The sequence below is a fragment of the Drosophila gunungcola genome (genome assembly GCF_025200985.1).
Source record: "Drosophila gunungcola strain Sukarami chromosome 3L unlocalized genomic scaffold, Dgunungcola_SK_2 000003F, whole genome shotgun sequence".
Classification (NCBI taxonomy): domain Eukaryota; kingdom Metazoa; phylum Arthropoda; class Insecta; order Diptera; family Drosophilidae; genus Drosophila; species Drosophila gunungcola.
In genome coordinates, this window is record NW_026453179.1 from 6,156,090 (window position 1) to 6,174,286 (window position 18,197).

The 18,197-nt window shown below is 39.4% G+C and overlaps 1 protein-coding gene across 1 annotated transcript in view; it reads left to right on the forward strand.

Moving 5' to 3' along the window:
• The window catches only part of LOC128258850 (uncharacterized), a 55,796-nt gene that overhangs the window by 2,600 nt on the left and 34,999 nt on the right, over nucleotides 1-18,197 (forward strand). Inside the window, 2 exon segments of the mRNA XM_052990801.1 lie at nucleotides 9,752-10,447; nucleotides 10,847-11,161. Of these exon segments, the coding sequence (XP_052846761.1) occupies nucleotides 9,752-10,447; nucleotides 10,847-11,161 (1,011 nt within the window).

The window sequence follows — 18,197 nt, forward strand, 5'->3', positions numbered from 1 at the left end:
AAATTCGTATAGTAACTTGTATAAATAGCCTTAGAAGTACATTTCCAAATGATTGTTATTAAAACGTTGGAAAGTTATGTCATAGAAAATGTAATCATGAATGAATAATTTATAATAGTTTACAGATTATCAGGCTGTTTGCAAAGGGCACATGATTTCATGTAACTAGTAACAATTCTAGTCATTAAACCGGAATCAAATCACGACACAGTGATTCATTTTTAGTCCCGCATTAAGCTTTCAAATTAATTGTGGATAATTGACTGCGGAAATATTGATACTCTTGCTCACAACCCAATTCGCGATGAAACATTAGCCTAATGCTCGTTCGCATTTCAACTGGAAATATGGCAGGCCCACCGCGAAGAGCACTCAATACTTATATTTATGGCCCTCGGTGCGGCCCATATTGTTTATCCCGCCGACAAATGTTTATTCTCACCACTCGAAGTTTCAGCGACTGCCCAGATTTGTGAAACTGAAGCGGAGTAAACAGTCATCGCGTGTTCCGATTAACGAAATCGCATGGCGATCTCGAGGAGCCAGGAACCAAAGGAACCCCAGCTCGTTAGTGTTTTTAGGAAAACCCAAGCCTGAGATCGTAAACAAATGGCTGTCAAAAGGCATGAGCTAAACACCGACAAAGTAGCAAACAAAATATGTGTGCACAGCCCCCATATACATGTCCATTTTGTACATGAGAACTTGCCAAGTTCAAGGCAGAAGTTAAAGATGTCTATATGATGTTTTGTATTCACTATTATGGTAGAGGGATGGGCCCAAACAATAACATTGTGCATAAAACAGACCTCAGTCGCAAGCCTGAAATACTGACTAAATGGAAGTAAACAATACTTTTTGGTTAAATAAGTCGATTTGTTGGATACTCTTTTAACAGAGAGTGATGTTTTATCTTGCAGTTTAAAGATTTGGAGTCTGGTGAATATATTATCCTAGCTTTTATTTAATTATGATTTTTAAGAGTAAGGCTTAAAACCACATTTTTATTAATTGGGCACTTCACTGTAAAGATTTTGAATTTCTATAAAAAATTTGATGATATATTTTCCGTGATATTATTTTAAAAGATTTTCTAGTCAGGAATAATTCATTGGTTTCTTAATAGTCAGCTCCTGAAACAAAAAATTTTGTACCCTTTTAAAAATAATTTGAATACAAATGTGCCTCGTTTTGAACTCATACCGATCCCTTAAGCCTAAAACATAATTGGACATTGTTCTACCTACTGACTCAAATATTTTATTACCGAAAACTGAAAAATGAATTTGAATAAAATGGTTCTCGAAATAATATGCAAATATATCCAATTCCTGATTGTATTCTAATGCAACTGGTGCCCAAGCGCTTGTCAAAGTTGAGATATCCTCGGCTGAATCACTATAAATCACCGATAATTGTAGGTGTGTTGTGTTTATTGTTGTTGCTGCCATTGATGTTCCGCGAGCGTTTTTCTGCCGGCCATTCAATCAGGCGGTTGAGTCAGCTGAGTTGGGCTCGAATGGAGCGCAAAAAGCGAAAAGCCCAGGCCCAGGCAAAATTCAAATAGGCGTTCGCACGCATGGAAAATCATTGAAGCCTGCAGTGGAAAATGGGGGGTGTGGAGGGGGGTGTTTGGCTGTGTATCTGTGAGTTACACCCTCGATTCGCCGGGGCTTTTACATTTCGCGCTCCGCTCATTTCAATTTAGTTGGTGCAAAGCGGCCGCCGCAAACGCTTTGAACTCGTTTCCCGGACAGACGGACCATGGCTCTTGACGTTTTTCTATTGATCTCCTCGCCCGATTCGAAAAAGAAACAAATACAAAAAATACAAACACCCAGTAAGACGAAAATTGTGCGCGTTTTGATTTTTTGGCGCGTTTTTCATTTCGCGTTTGTTTTGATTTCGCGTCTCCCTGAACCTTTCTGACTTCGTATCGGCTTTGGCGCTGGCTCTTTCCTTTAGGCCACACAACTATGTATTGATAAATTGCCAGCCGACGATTTCCGTCGTGACCCGCGCGTTATGCAAAATGCTCAAAATGTAAATAAATATTAAAATAATACACAAGATCACGAGAAGGGGGAAGCCGCAGCCAGTCTGCCACACTGCCTTCCTTTTGTATGCGCCCAGCCTTTTGGCTTTGTTGGCTTAAGCCGTCCGCTTTTTTTTTTTTGTGTGAAAAATGAAGTGAATCTGTCTGCCGGTCCGCCGAACGCCAAGTGAATCGCCATTGCAACAATAATAATAATAAGGAATAATAATAATAATGCAAGCCGACAAATTTCGGAGTGCCTTTTCTTTATTTATGAAAACAATAAACGCAACACAAACCACGCATTAAGCGCCCGGGCTCTGAAAATCGCGAATCTGGATTGCTGGACTGGAGGTGCCGGCTGTTTCCTGGCACGCATATAATTTGCATGTGGATATCGATCTTTATGACCGGAGACGATTCGACGATGGCTTATGTAATCTGGAAAATATTCATGAAGCAGTATGCCCGCCTGCGCTACGATCCGCAGCCCCTCAGTCCCAAGTTGATCTGGCATTCGTATGCGGCCATTCAGACGGTGGGTCACCCTCTCCCCAACCACTCCATCCTCCCTGTCGGGGTCACCACGTACTGCCTTAGCGTTTTGGCCCCGTTCCCTGCCCTTTATTGATTTAAATTGAGCCATTTTTCTCGGCTTTTTGCCATCGGCCATCGGCCATACAAAGTAATTGTAGATTAATGTGGCTAGCTTTAAGTGAGCGCTCAAGACGAGAGTTCATATTTTCGAGCTCGGTTCACATTTTCGAGTGTTTTCAGTCTTTGGGGGCGTGAAAGTTTATTTGTGATTAAACGGCGGCCTGTTCGTTAAGGGAAGTTGGCGAAAGTTTTAACATAACTTGGAGTTTTGGGAACTTTTTGCGAGCAACAGGTTTATTTTGAGGGATCTCTGGGATGGGGGAGCTGATGGGAATACTTTGTTTTGGAAATAAAATGTTTGATATTTCTATTTTATAATTAACTTATCTTTCTTCTTCCTTTTAAAAATTATAAAATATGTTCAACAAGCTATCTAGATATATTTCCGCTCTCAGTGTATTTTTCCTAAGCCTGACTTTATCTATTAACTGCTACATAAAACCTTTGCTCAACACCTAATCAACTTAATTTCTTGACGAGCTTAAGGAAAAACTTTACGACTTTTTCCAAGGCTTAGGATAGGCAATTTCCGACACTGAACTAGTTCGATCACACCTCGATTGGCGTTATTCAATCAGCGACCAAGGCACTATACATCTACATACTTATACTGATGTTTTCCTTGACATCCGAGTGCGGCGACAGTTGCATTTCCCGCCCATTAACGAAATACGATAGTGCGGCATCGGAAAAGTCAAAGCGAAAACGCAAAGGAAATAGCCGAGATTTGGCGGGACTGAAGCGAAAAGAGCCAAAATCGACTAGACAAAGTAAAAAGTTGTTGTGGCGGCATTGATGGGTTTCAAAAGACACGGCTCCTTGGGACCACCAAACTAGCTAAACGGACTGTCTGCCCCCATTGATAATAACAATCGGGAAAAGTAAGAGATGCAATAATTCAACGTAAAGTGTTAAAATGTCGATATTAATTGCAGACTGGCAGCAGCAGTAGCACCACTAGTGGTAGGACTTTAAACAGTGGCCAATGGTCACATCCCCCGCTGCCCCCTATCGCATTTAAATAAATTGCGATTATGCCGCAAATGTGGCAGCCAGTGTAGCGATCAGTGCACTGTAAACTATGTACATTTTTTGATGAATCTAATATTTAAAGGGATATAATTTGAAACTTTAAAACAAAATTGCATTACATTAAGCACGAGCATTCATAATATTCTTGAATGTTTTAATTTTGAACAGTATTTCTTAAAGTCAAACTAATCGTTAAAATTTTTTTATATTGCTAAAGCTAATTTGATCCACATACAAGCAAATTAATTAATTTAACATTAAATCGCCAAATCTTTGGGAAATGCAATTACTTCTAGGAATTAAGGATAAGTAATATCTGTTTTAAAAGATCCAGATCATTAATTTATTGATAGCTAGGAAAGGACTTAAAAATATTTAGAGCTGTAATATTTTTTTTTTTCATTATAAATCATAATATTTTCTTCAGTGTGCTCTGGGTGCAGGTCCTGGTCTTGCACTTGGTTTTCGGTGTATTCGGTGGGGCTGCCTGTGACTGGCGGTGCGCTAATAATATTTATCAGTGGCTCATTTGTTGGCCGGACAGGCGGACATCGGACAGCCGACAGGTGGCCAACGGACGAGGAGCAGTGCATTCGATGGCCAATAAACCAAAAAAGCAAATAAAAATTGCAACTAGCAGGCAGCGGTGGCTAATTGCGCCGCCTGTTTGGTGATTTTGCCGCTGTTAACTTGGCTGGCTGGCCAACTTCCAATGGGTGGATGGGTTGGAATGGGATAGATGCAGTTGGGGGCCGTGCATCCGCCGCTCGTCAGTCGTTTCAGTCGCAGCTTCAGTTTTCGGTGGCCGTTTTCCACCACATTGTTCGCTGCATTCGAGGCATGCATATTTATTTATCGCAGCTGAGTTTTGCATTTTAACTAGAAATCATGCAAAAACGCCGCGACATGCAATGGCAACAAAAAATCGGCGACGACGAACGGCTTTCAAATCGAATCTCCAAAGCTGTTAAATGCGCTTGAGAGCGATTTTCCCTATGTTTTCCTCAGACAGAGACGGCAACAGACGGCAGACATGAAAATCTGTTTAATATTTTCCCGCGCACTCACGCACGACGTGGGAATTTTTCATCTCGCGACTTTGAGTTCGTATTCGTCTTCGTCTTCGCCTCGACTGCGAACTGCAATTCAAAACTGAAAACTCCAAGCTCAAAACTGCAACGCATTTGCGACCAAAACATTGAACCTTTCATAAACCACCGACAATTGGCAGGGGCTGTTATTCAACGCACGAGATGCAAATTTGATATAGGAAATGGGTTTTGTAATCGAATAAACTGATCTGACCTATAAGTGGAAGGAAGTGCAATAGCTTCAGCAGGGGTAATGTCGGTTTTAAAAGTGGGTATTGTTAACTAACATTTAAAAGTTATGACACATAAGTTATCTGAAATTCAACATTAAATTTATGGTCTCTTTTTTATGATTATTAGATTGTCGATTGAGTTTCCACGCTATTTTATTTTATAACCTTTATATTGAACACATATTTATTAAATAAAGTAAAGTAGCTTAGTAGTAAATAAAATTATCGCAAAAAAATGTAATATTTATTGTCACTTCTAAACTTTCTTACCTTTAAAGGCTTTTTAGGACCGTGGTGGACTTTTAAGAGATATTAAACAATTTTTTACTCGAAATTAAGTAATATTTGTCTGCACAAAATGGTTTACTTCATTTGCATATTAGTGGCCTAAAATTGAATAGCTTGTTTTACAAGGTCGTCAAAATTAACCTAATAACATGATTTTATTTCATAATAAATTATAAGCCTTATTTTCCACTTAAAAAATGAGAAATAAATTAGCTTGATGATTTATTAATATTCGATTAGCATGCCTTAGAGAATATTAATGAACCAAAGCGGAATTGGTTATGAACATCAAATCTGTCCAGCAAATGAAACCCTGCCATCAAATTCGATTATTACTTTTATGTTTACCATTTTTCCAGTCAGCATCCTATGCAAATGAATTTTCCTTTTGGCCACCCCCGCTGTTTGCCTGTCCAGTTTTCAGTTTCTCTTTCTTTAACCTTAGTTTGGGGTTAGGCCAGCCCATTAACGACACGCACTCACAGTCGTTTTCAATTTCTTACCGCTGTCACTTTAATTTGGGAGCAGTGGCAGTTGCAGCCCACGCATTTTCCCCTCTTCTCAAAGTTGCAATTTTCACTTCCCACTCAATACCTGTGAATGCCTACATTAAAAGAAACTAATTGTTAATGGAAAAAAAGACTTAAAAAAAATGGATATTAATATTTTAGTAGTTGCCTTATTAAAATTCGCAGACTTCAAGTCATTAAATATTATTTACGCTTCAATAATTTGCAAATATGTACATGTAAGATATTATAACAAATAATTTAGTGACCATTTTCTGGTTATAGTTACTTTTTTAATGGAAAACATTATAGATTTATATTGAATTTAGTTAGCTGGAAAAGCTCTTTTGTTTAATTATAGCAAACCTATTTATTCTGTGTTTTTTATGTTACTTGTGGGGCACAGTCAAAGTGTGGCGCCCCGTTACAATCTCCAACGAGCAGTCAGTCAGCTAACAAATTAGTTACTGACGCAATATTTCTGTGTATCTCTGCGCTATCAAAATCACACGCAATAAATTTAATTTGTTTTGTGGGCAGCCGTGGCAGAGGCAGTGGTAGTGCCTCCAAATGGCCATGGCAATGACAGTTCCAGCATTTGGCTTTTAGGCTCTGGCTCTGGCTTTGGCACTGGCTCCTCCGCAGGTGCTTGTCGGAGTGGGTTGTTCAATTAATAAAAGAAAACGCAGTCATAATGTTTTGATTAACACAAATGTGACAAGAGATGCATAAAAATTAATTTCCAATCTTGTCCGCCGAGTCTACTAAATCAAAGAGGAGTGGATGCCCGATTTCGATTTGGGTCACAGCGGCGTTAGGTGAAACCGTAGACGCGTGAGAGAGTGCTGGATCGGATTGGATCGGATCGGATCGGTATACATTTAGATACATGGCATAGCCCCAAGGTTGTGTTGTGCTGCTGTCGGTGCAGTGAAGCGACCTTCCTTTAATGGCTTGTCCAGCCAACTAGTGCAACATTTTCGATTTCCTTTTGACGCGCGGCCATAATTTGAACAGCGGGCTAGCAGCTCAGGCTCAGCCACCGACCCACTGCCCAAGACTCACGCACCACCGAACCAGCGAGACCCACCGAAACCCACCGAAACGCACCGAAACCCCGACCAAAACGCCCCCGGGCGGGCCGGGCCCATTCCAAACCGAAAACCACAGCCGAAAGCCAACCAAACCAGACCAGCCGGGGCAATTAATTGATGAGCAGTGCCCGGCACTTGGTCATGAGTTGGCATGACAGCAAATTGCATTTGCCTCTGATTCTGCCTTTTTTCCCTGACCGTGCGTGCCACTGCCATGGCCACTGGGCACTGATCTTTGAGCGGTGGCCAATCGCCGGAACGCAGCGCCAGAATCAATCACTGAGAGAAAAGAGGAAGAAAGTTATTGTGATGTATAATTTTGTTTAATTACGATGGGATCACTGACAACAAAGGTCGAAAAAATCTGAACTTTTATTTGCCACCAGACCAAACGTTAATGGTTCTAAAATGATTTTATCAGCAGATTAGTAATCCGAAACAGAAAAAGTTAGTTTTAAAGTCACATTTTAAGGTATTAATGATTCAAATTGTCGAACATTTGTATTCAAATAAGTAAATAATATAAAATAGTAACTTTGGGGTTTTTTTATTTTTTCGAATGAACTTAGAAATGCCCGATTTAAGGTTTTTTTATTGTTCTTAAAAATTTACGCTTAAAAACCAATAAACCGAATAAAATCGTTTTATAGAATATTAAATTTTTGTAATTTATTCGATGGTATATTAACTACGGCTTGTTAAAGTTTTCTACATTTCTTGTTTATTTTTTAATCCAACATTTGCTTAGGTAAATATAATATTATAATTTTATAATTTTATATGACAGACCATAAAATGGTCGAAATAAGGAAAAAAAAGTTTTATTCTTAAAGTCCACTTAAGTGGGACCTCTGATTTTGAGAAATTTTTCTTATTGTGTTGATATTTTTTAGCCAACATCGTTACTCCTTTTCTCTAAGTGCCTGGCCCAAAAAGAAAATATTGATGATATATTTATTGGTATTTATTGGCGTCGCTGCGGTCGCACTTCAAAAAGCCCGGCCTGAACAAATTGTGGAAATTTATAAGCTTCGACAACAGAAATCTGTGTCTCTGTGGGCCCCGCCGTCGCACTACCACTAACTGGGCGGATGAGGGACCCGAGTTCGAGTTTGTGACTCGAGACTGGGTACCATTCAGTGCGCATGCGCAGGCGCCGCAGGGCGACATCTGGCGGTCATTGCGGGCACTCTAGACCCCGCCATGAAGGACCAAAAGCTGCGAGGCAGGACTTGCAGAGCTAGCCACATTCCTCGGCCAAGTTAGTTGCTAAATTCGATTGGGCGTGGAAAGGCGAGTGAGTGGATAATGGGAAAATAAATGGAAAAGCGCCGGCACCGCACAATGTCACATTGTTGGCCAAAACCAAAACAATTTCGGTTCGGCTGCCGAAACATTTAACATGCCTGGCTTTTGTTATGTGTGCTATGGTCAAAGTTTGCCTATCTGCTAGGCCGCATCCCCATCCCCATTCACATCCACTTTCACTGCAAACTTGTGTGTGTCTGTATCTGAAAGAAAGTGAATTCTACTGTGCTACACTTGACCTATGACAACGACAACTGAGGCAGCAGCAACAACATCCCCACTAACTACCAACTACCAACTACCAACTGGAAACGAACGTTTGACGTTTCATTTGATTGTCATGCAATGGGACCCCGCTCACTCCCTTTCCCTAGTCTTGTCTCTCGGATCAATGCTGTCCCCAATTGATTTTTGTTTAACTTTTAACATGCAACAAGGCGGACCGGGCTTCCCCCTCATCCCGCTGAGCACATTGCCTGGCTATGGGAAAGTGGATCGAAACTTGGAATGTACAGTACGACCTCCATATATCAAGCTTCTAAGGCTCTAACCAAACTATTTAATCTTAGAATCGTACGTTACCTAAGCAGATTAATTTCACTTGAGATTTATGAATCAAGGCTTTAACCAGTGGATCAAAACATGAAATTTACAGTAGCTAAGTATAGAATCTCTAAATCAAATTTTTCTATCCAGAAAAATTTTGTATAACTTTTCCATTGCTCTAATACAAATATTATAAGTTCAATTAGTCAAATGTCAAGTACATTGGGAAAGTTTATTTTTTTTCTTTTGGAACACTATATTGGTTTTGGGTTTGAGGTTGCATATTTCAATAATATTCAGTTATAATTATTAAAAAACGGAAAAGATGTAAGCAGCTTTCTAGGTAATAATAGATTACTAATTTCTGATAACTGTAATAGTGTCTACTACTTTAAGTATCCATTTATAATATAATTTTGAATATTAATAAGATAACATTTCTAAAATTTCAAAACATAAAACACAATTCCAAATTATAAATGATGGCCTTTATTTAAATATTTTTCGGTGCTTTTGTCTCTTGAATTAAATTTATATTAAAAGTCTTAACCTCTTTTAGATTTTGCTTAGACGAAACGATAAATAATACAAAATTACAAACTAAGTAGCAAATTCCAAATTTTCTTTTAAAATTTTTTTGATCTCTAATTTCTTGAACTAAATTTATAATTAAAGGGTTAACCATTGCTTACAATTTGCTCAGAGTTAACAGGAAATAATACAAAATTACAAACTAATTAGCTAATTTGCCCCACTGTTTGCCCCCTGTTGCCCGTGGCAACCGAACGAATTGTGTTTAATGCGGCTCTTTGCATTGGCAGTTGCATGTGCCGAGCCAAAGAACTTTGGCCCATTTGAAATGCGGCAATTGTGTATCTGGCGGATACACAAGCGCACTCTGAACTCCACACGTGTCTGAGCTGAGGTCTTTTCTTAGTTACTTTCCTCTGCATTTCAGGCTGACACGAACATCGAGGCAGGGCGAGCAGAAGCAGCTGTTTCTGGTTCAGGAGCAGGAGCAGGAGCAGGAGCTGGAGCGGAATTAGCCGAGATCTTGGTGCCGAATGACACGCAAATCGCTGTTCCAGTCGCTGGGGGAATCGCAGGAGGGCAGATCCCGAGCCTAGAGTCCCAGTCCCCCACCTTGACCACCGACATGGACACGAAGGAGGCCAGGGCAGCGCCCATAGCTCGCGACGAGGAGGATCCGGAGGTGGAGGATCCGGAGGAGGGACGCCAAGAGGTGGAGCAGCTGTCCGCGAATGCTAATTATGTGTGCTGTCGATACCCGGGAACAAGCTCTGCCGCAACAGCCACTTTGAACCGCAGCAAGTCGCGAGTTCAAAAGTACCTCAAGAAGTGCAAGCAGCGGCTAACGGGTCAGCTCAAGATACCAACTGGCAACACCACCACCACAACCACTATAACCCTGGTCAGGAACGAGCCAGCACCCACGGCCATCGAGGAGAGGGAATCCGAAAAGGAGCTGGAGGACGACCTGGTGGAGGAGGAGGACCTGGTGGAGGGCAGCACCGGGTCCTACACGGATGCCCTGCCCATTGATTGCAGTTTGAGTGCCAGCATCGCAGAGGAACAACAGCAGGCGGTCGACGAGCTGGAGCCGCCAAAGGAGGAAGTCCCACTGGAGACAGAGGTTCGTAATTACACCGGAAAAAATAAGTCTCTTAAAGTCAGTAAATAATTGGGCAAAATATAGAACTCACATTAAGGAGGTTTTTATATTACTTTCTTTAAATGGCAATCGTATCGACTGTTTTTCGTATCTGTCTATATTCCAAAGTAGTAAGAGTTATATGGTTAAAATATTATGTCTTTGTCATTTTTGCAGTTTTAAAATAAACTTTATTTTTAATTAAAATGATTTAATACCAACAATACTTTGACTTTTTCCACAACAAATCATTTTTAATTTTCGTAAATTCCTTACAGAGTAAATTTTACTATTGAAAAGAGTATTTTCTTCTATAAGAAAAAAACTAATTATCTTTTAAATTTATGGTATGAATATTTAAATTTTTCCCTGTACAACTAGATGTATTGCCCTGATCTGACGGAACCTTCCTCAACTTCTCCTCCGCAGACCTGTCCTGATGGCAGTGGAATCCCGATGCCGATACCCCGGCGACTTGCCGCAGAGGTGGACGCCACGCTGGCCCGGCTGATTGACAGCCATCTGTCGCACATTTATCCCGTCTACTGGGCACGCACTCGTGCGATTTTAATCCAGCAGGCACGTGAGCGTCTCGTGTGCGGATTCGACGGCAGTTTGGCCCGCTTCGAACAGCGGTTCCTATGCAAATTTGCGGAAATTGCCACGGCTCTCCGCACGGCCCACCAAATTGGCGAGGTAAGTCCCATAAAGAACCCAGAAATCCGGGCAAAAGATATATCATTTACAAAGCAGTCACTCGCAGCAGGCGAAATTACCCGCAATTTGTTGGGCTCTCCTCGAATGAAGTTCTTTAATCGCAGCTAAACAGTTTGCTTTGGTTTCGTCCGCCAGGGAGAAATTGTTGGGTAACTGCGTCGAGAAATCGTTGCGGAAATTGGGGAATCATCGGGAGGCGATCATCAGGCGATAAGTGTTCTTTGGAGCAAATAGCTGCGAAAATCACAAGGGTGGAGCTATTCGTGGCTTGCAATTTCGCCAAAGGGTCTTGCTAGTGGGCCTTTCAATAAACACTTCAATCAAAACAATGACTTCTTTGAGATTTAAAAGTCTCTCTTTAAATATTCAGTTTTGTTGATATTTTGCAACAAAAGAAGAACCGTAAAAAATCTCAAATCAAACATACATTTTTAAAACTTACTCCCGAATATGAGAAAACATATACGCTTATTTTTAATTTAATTTTTTTAATTAAGGATGGATTACCTATGTTTTGACCTACTTATTTTTAAACATAATGGTCATTCATATTTTTCCATTTTTAGCAACCAAAAATAAAATTAAGACTTGCACTTAAAAAATTTTAATTAATTACATTGATAACCCACTGTAGCGTCCAAACCAGCAACGCATTATTGAACTTCAATCTGCTCACATTCCTTACAAGAGTAATTAATCTTTCAAGATTATATCACCTACACTCGGCAGTGGTTTTTCCTTATCAACAAGTCAAAGTAAACAGAGAATCCCATTTCGTAATGGAATGTTTATGTCCTCTTGCTAAGTAAAGAGTATCTTGTGATTCAACAAATAGTAACCGGCTTACATTTTGACTTCAAACTTAAAAGTTCTTCTTATAGAATCTTCAACAATTTAAAATATATTTTTAGTTGATAAATTTTACAAAGAAAAAAAAGTTGTTTTTTAAGACAATTAAACAATTTATTGAGATTATTTTGCTGTCATTATTTTCGAAAATGAAATAGGTTCCTCCGAAAACCTTTTCTAATTAAGATAAAAATACATTTAAGCAGCAACTATTTAAAATATCCGAATTTAAATTCAAACATTAATAATTTGACTTAATATTTATTCAATGTGTTTAATTTTTTTGAAGAACACTCAAAATGGTTGTGCTATATTACTAAAGCTTACATAGAATATCTACTACATAAAAAAATTTTACTTAATTTCAATTGACGCTATGTGTCTTCTATGCTTCTATGTATTTTTTTTAAGTTACCTTTAAGAAAACGAAAGTTGATTAAATTTAAATAACGTTAATTATTACGAGGTGTAACATTACAGCAGCAGCTTCTGCAGCCCTGGCGCTTAACAGCCGCTGTTAAAATAGGTCTAAACTAACAGCGACTGGTGGCACGTCGCGGCGTGCCGAAGCTCTGTTAACTGGTCTGCAGCTCGGATTTCTGAAGTCACAGAGTCGTGCGGCTTTCAGTTAAATTTTTGAACTCGCGGCGCGCAGTCTTATGAGCGGCAAAAGCTACTGACTACTCGACGAAAGCGACTCGAAGACGAATACATAGTAGCTCCCAAAAGAGCCCAAGTGCAACGTGCAACTGAATTCGTAGTTTCGGAGTTTCAACGTTTTTCTGGTCCAGAGAGTGCCGAAAGAAATGTGCCAAGTACCGCCGAATTAGCATGCAAATAAATCGAAATCGCGACAGAGTGATGCCCGAATAGTGCCTGCAAATACGTTATAAAAGTGCCTTATAGTGTGATCTTTTTACAATCTCCAAGAAATAATCGTAAAAGTGCGAATCAGCTTCGTCCACCCGTATATACATATATACCACTCGCAAGTGTCACATATATCTTTTCGCTTAGAAGTTAACGCTTTATAGCCGTCACATCAGCGTAAATCAGAGGATTTTCTCGTCAAATAGTTTGAGGTAATTTCTGGTTTCACATTTTATTAGCTAGCGGCCCGCCTGAAGTTCATTATCATTTATGGCCAATAGTTGTCGAGTGCTTTTGTGTAGTGTGTTGTGTGTAGTGTATGGTGTGTTGTGTGCAGTGTTTGTTTCCGACCCTGACCTCAGTGTTCATTAAAAATCAATTGTTTTCCACTCGCATTCGCAATTTGCATACTTATTACACACGGTCAGAGACAAGAGTCAAGAGAATAAGACAAACCACGGAAGCGTCCTTCGGGTCAGCCTACGCTTTTTAGACTTGTTAGAATCGTTTGAGCCAAGTCGAGGAGAGAGGTCTTATTTTATTTTTGTGTTATTTTTTATTTACCCATATGTTCAACCATTTCAATGACAAAGTGGTTGCAAGTGTGGGTTGTGTGTGCTATGCCCCTTCTAAATCGAATTGTCAGAGGTTCTGGGTCCACTTATCAGCTAGCAGCTCTATCCACACAGTAATTTATAATCATTTTCGTAACGCATACGCACTGTGGAGCATGTGGTGCTCTGTCCGTGGGAGGCAGCTGAAAATTAAAAAAAAAAAAAAATAAAAGCAAAAAGGCTGTAAAGTGCTCGGCGTGACCCACATAGCCCAACCACATAAACTTATTTGAATCAATCAGCTACGCGCACATTTGCCGCTGATTTGGAGTCGTAAACTTGCGGGCATCTGGCATCTGGTTGACCTGTGGCAACTCGATTCGCAGTTGCAGCTGCGTCTGCATGTTAATTGCTATTTAATTTGTGTGCTGTGCCGCCTCGAAGCTCAATGGAAGTTGCGTCGAGTTGGGATTTTGAGTTCTCTTCTCTCGGAGGGGCACGTTCTGTAATTTAAATCGCCTTTGTGCGCAGACGCAGCAGCGCTTCCAGCTGAAGAGTGGCTGGGGAGAGCAAGTACTTTATAGGGTTTTGTTTGCTTTTGCTTTGTTTTGTTTTGTTTTATTTGGTTTTCCCCCGTTCTCGATCCGCAAGCGGAAATTGTGTATTAAGTGTTCTCGAGCAAAGGGAGCGAATGGGGGTAAAGCCGTACAGTCTGCTAAACAGATTCCAGCTAAACTCATAATCTCCACAGAACCAAAAATATATTGTTTCTTGTGATGCTATTTTTCAGATGTGCAGATGCATTTTTTTATCAAATCAGTCTATAATAAATTTCCATTTTTAAGTGTTTTCTTTCATAATATAAACATAAAATCATAAACATTTGCAACGCAAAAAAGCTAAAAAAATACGGTTATTAAATTATTGAAAAAAATTACAAAGGAATTAAGAAAAGCTTAATCAGTCTTATAATTTTTATTAAATTAGGGGCTAAAAAGGCACTTCACAACTAAGTATTAATAAGCTGCGAATTAAGTATCTTCAAAATGTTGTAATTAAAACAAAGAAAATTTTTGAATTTAAGCTACAAAGCTAAGTGTGCTTATTATTTTTATTATATGCTAATATTATTTTCGATGTGTTATGGTTTTACCCAAAGCTGTTAGGTCATTTTTTTTAATAGTTGTCTTTTTTCAAAAGAATAATTTTAAGGATTTATTTACTCTTGTTTTCAGAGCCGCAGAACCAGAACCAGAAAATTTCTTACCGTGTAATTGAGAATCTCTGAACACGGCATATCACTTAGCCGAACAGCAATTACGATTAGGAGTGCAGCGCCAAGAGTAGAGTAAAAGACTACTAGTTGGGGAAAGATGCCTGCAAAGTAAGTGGCGAAGCTTCCGAGTTGCATTTGAAACGGGCCATCAATCCAGCGGCAGATCTGTGCAATAATTTGCAGAAAAGTGCTTTGAACTGTGTTGAACACAACATGATCGGCATTTGTTAGCGATAATGAATTGAACATTTCTGAAAACATGTTTGTACATAATTTGTATGCAGGCTCTGGGGGCCTCCACTCATGGACCCAACTCTAAAGTCCGGAGACCAGAGACCAGCGACCAGAGACCATGGCGTCTGCCATGTGTCTGGGTGTCTGACTGTCTGGATATAGTATTTGTGTTGGTCTAACTAAGAGCATCTGGCCAAGGCATTTGCGGTTTGTTTTTGCCCGCCCAGGGAAAGACAAACGGGGCATTAGACGGGGAATTGTGCAAAGTGTAAAGTGCATATTTATGGCTTGCATAAAATAACTTGTAAAATTCACTCACTCCGTCTCCGTCTGTTTGTCGCTCTGTCTTTTGCTGTATGCGGTGTACTGTGTGTTCATGTGAGTGCATTCGCCATTCGAACACGTGTTGTTTGAGCGGACTGTCTATATGTTTATATAGGCACACGATCGCCGAGGAAGTCGCTGTTCAGGATATGGATGATATGTGACTGGACTCGCCAATGAGCAAACAATCGATATAAAATACCCGCTATGGGTTTATTATGCAGCGAAATGTGCACAGTTCGCCCATTATTTTGACAGAAATATGTGGCGTGGCGCAAAGATAAGGTTTGATGGGTCAATGAGCTCAAGTCATCGGGAGTTAGAGAACGGATTCTCAGAAGACCCTTATTGTGTTGTAAAGCTATCTTTATCATAAAGTATCAATTTCGTATTGAATGGCCAAATTAGTCAGAATTAATAAAATTATCGTGAGTCCATAAGCTTAGTTCTCTGGAAGTTGGAATGATTTTTTCACCGCCTCTACATTTTACTTTATTATTTTACAAATAAAATACAACCATGTTTTAAAATAATGTAAAAAATAAAGCTAAGCCAAATGTAGTATTTATCTTCATTTCTAAAGTTTTGAAAGTTGTTTGTTTGTTTTTGTTTTCCAAACTTTTTGACATTTTTTAATGGCTGTATTTATACCTATCTTTAGTTTGATTTTATTTTATGAATTCTGTCCAAGTCATCATGTCTCATAACCCTTATAACTTTAATTACTTAATTCTTGTGAGGAACTTTATCATCACTTATCACTTTAATGCTATCATAAAATTCCCTCTGGGTGGTTGTGAAAAAGATAGTTAATCGATATATACACCATTGTGTACATAAGTTCCTTGGTATGTCTGGCAGTCCATACTCCCCTGCTCGGGGTATAAAAAATGCAAACAATTTGCAGCGTAATGTTAACAATTATTTAGCCGGACAACTCCGCAGCTACACATTTGCCACTTCATTATAAAATACTTAGTCATAAACGCTGTCGCCCCGAACGAAACAAAGCCAAGTGCCTTGCCCCTACAATTTCCCCCTCGGCAATCAGGCAGATTGAGTTACAAGACGCGTGTGCACTACGATCCACCAACTACTGGTACTGAAGAGGATGTTCGGACTTCTCTGCGGTGAATCTATTCCACAGAGACAAACATTTAAAGCTTTTAACAACAATTTTAATGAAAACTACTCAAGCTTTTCATATATGAAAATATTTCTTGTTTATGAAAATATTATATTGAGTCCTTCTTGTGCATTAACTGAATAAAACTGAATACTACAACCAGAGACCATCCAAAAAACGAATTTACTCACACACCTACAAAATACTTAAGACTTATTATTACTCGTACAACTTGTTATATATTTATTTTCGTTTTTTTTTATTTTTAACCTAGAAATGTTACAAAATAATTTCGCTATATTTGTGTTTGATAGTAGGATAATATTGTACAGCTACTTTAAGAGCAACATTTCTTTCTTCTTTAAATTCGTCTCACAACTATGAGAAAGATGTCTTAAAATAAAAAAGAATTGTATGACACCATAAAAGAATGTAAAAAAAACTTCTGTGCATCTCCAGGTTTGTATCTGAGCGCAGCTGGCAATAGATACGAATGCATCCAGAAGATAGCCTTGAATAATTCAAGCGCGTGTGACTCGCTTAGTAATTAACCCAGCACAAAAGCCGCAGGCCAGCGATGAGTCGCGGTTTGGCCTGGGTTGGCTTGGCTTTGGCTTTTGCTTGGGATTGGGATAGGGATTGGGATTGGAGCCATATAGAGGGATTGGAATGGGGAGGAGTAGTGTGTGGGGCAGGCACGTCAAGTGGCAGACACCGAATCCGAAGCCGCGGCGCTCGCAGAAACACTCATGCATATATGGATACTTTTGTTCCTTTACTTTTTGTGTATCGCTGTCTTCTGTCTACTGTCTGCTGTTTGCTTATTTGTTTGCTTTTGGCTTTGTCTTTGTGTCATCATCGCCATCGTGATTATCCTCATTATGAGCATGTTGCTATTGCTGTGTGCGTGGAGGTGAACGCTTCCTGCAATGCCAACAGGTAGACCAAGACAAAGGCGACCCATTCCCAATCCCCATTTCACTCCCATCCCCAATCCTCTGGACCAGACGGTGGGAATCGGCTGCTTCAAATGCCAGAAACGCTCCGGGCAAAGCAAATAGTTACCTATAAATTGTGCAGCGAACAAACGAAGCCGTCAAATCATCCCATGAATGACTGACAAGCCCTAGCGACAATTGTGCGCAGTTGGCCACAAAGTGCTCCAACTGCAACGGCCAAGAGCCACGACCACGACAACGACACGCTCTAATAAATGGTTCAATAATAAATTACCTCCCGGTTCAGGTTCACCTCCAGGATTTGTTTCGGCATCACGTTATTTGGGCATTTGTCAAGTTCAAGCGTAACTCTCGGCTTACACTAGACAACTGGGGTCTTGAAAATAGCCAAGCTGCAGTTTTCCGCATTTCAAAATAAACATGTTAGTTTTATATCAATTTAAACATCCATATTTTTCTTGAAAATAAATTTAATTTTTATGATAATTTAAAAACAATATCTTTTCTTTTTTTAATACTTTTGCTTATTACAGTCGAAGTATTTGGGCTTTAATATTTACAAATATTCATAGTGAAATATAAGAAAATTAAAACGGTCTGCCACTTGTAAGAAAACGTACTAAGTCCACGGATTTTGTACTCATTTTTAACATTTTCGCTTATATTTTCAATAATCGCTATTTTTAGTTATTTTAAATGTGAAAATGTTTTTTTTTTAACTTTTCATTTGACTACTTTTGTAATTGATTTTGATATCTGAATACCATAAATTACTTACATAAAATCCTTTTAAATCAAAAAGTAATTTTTTAAATTTAATATT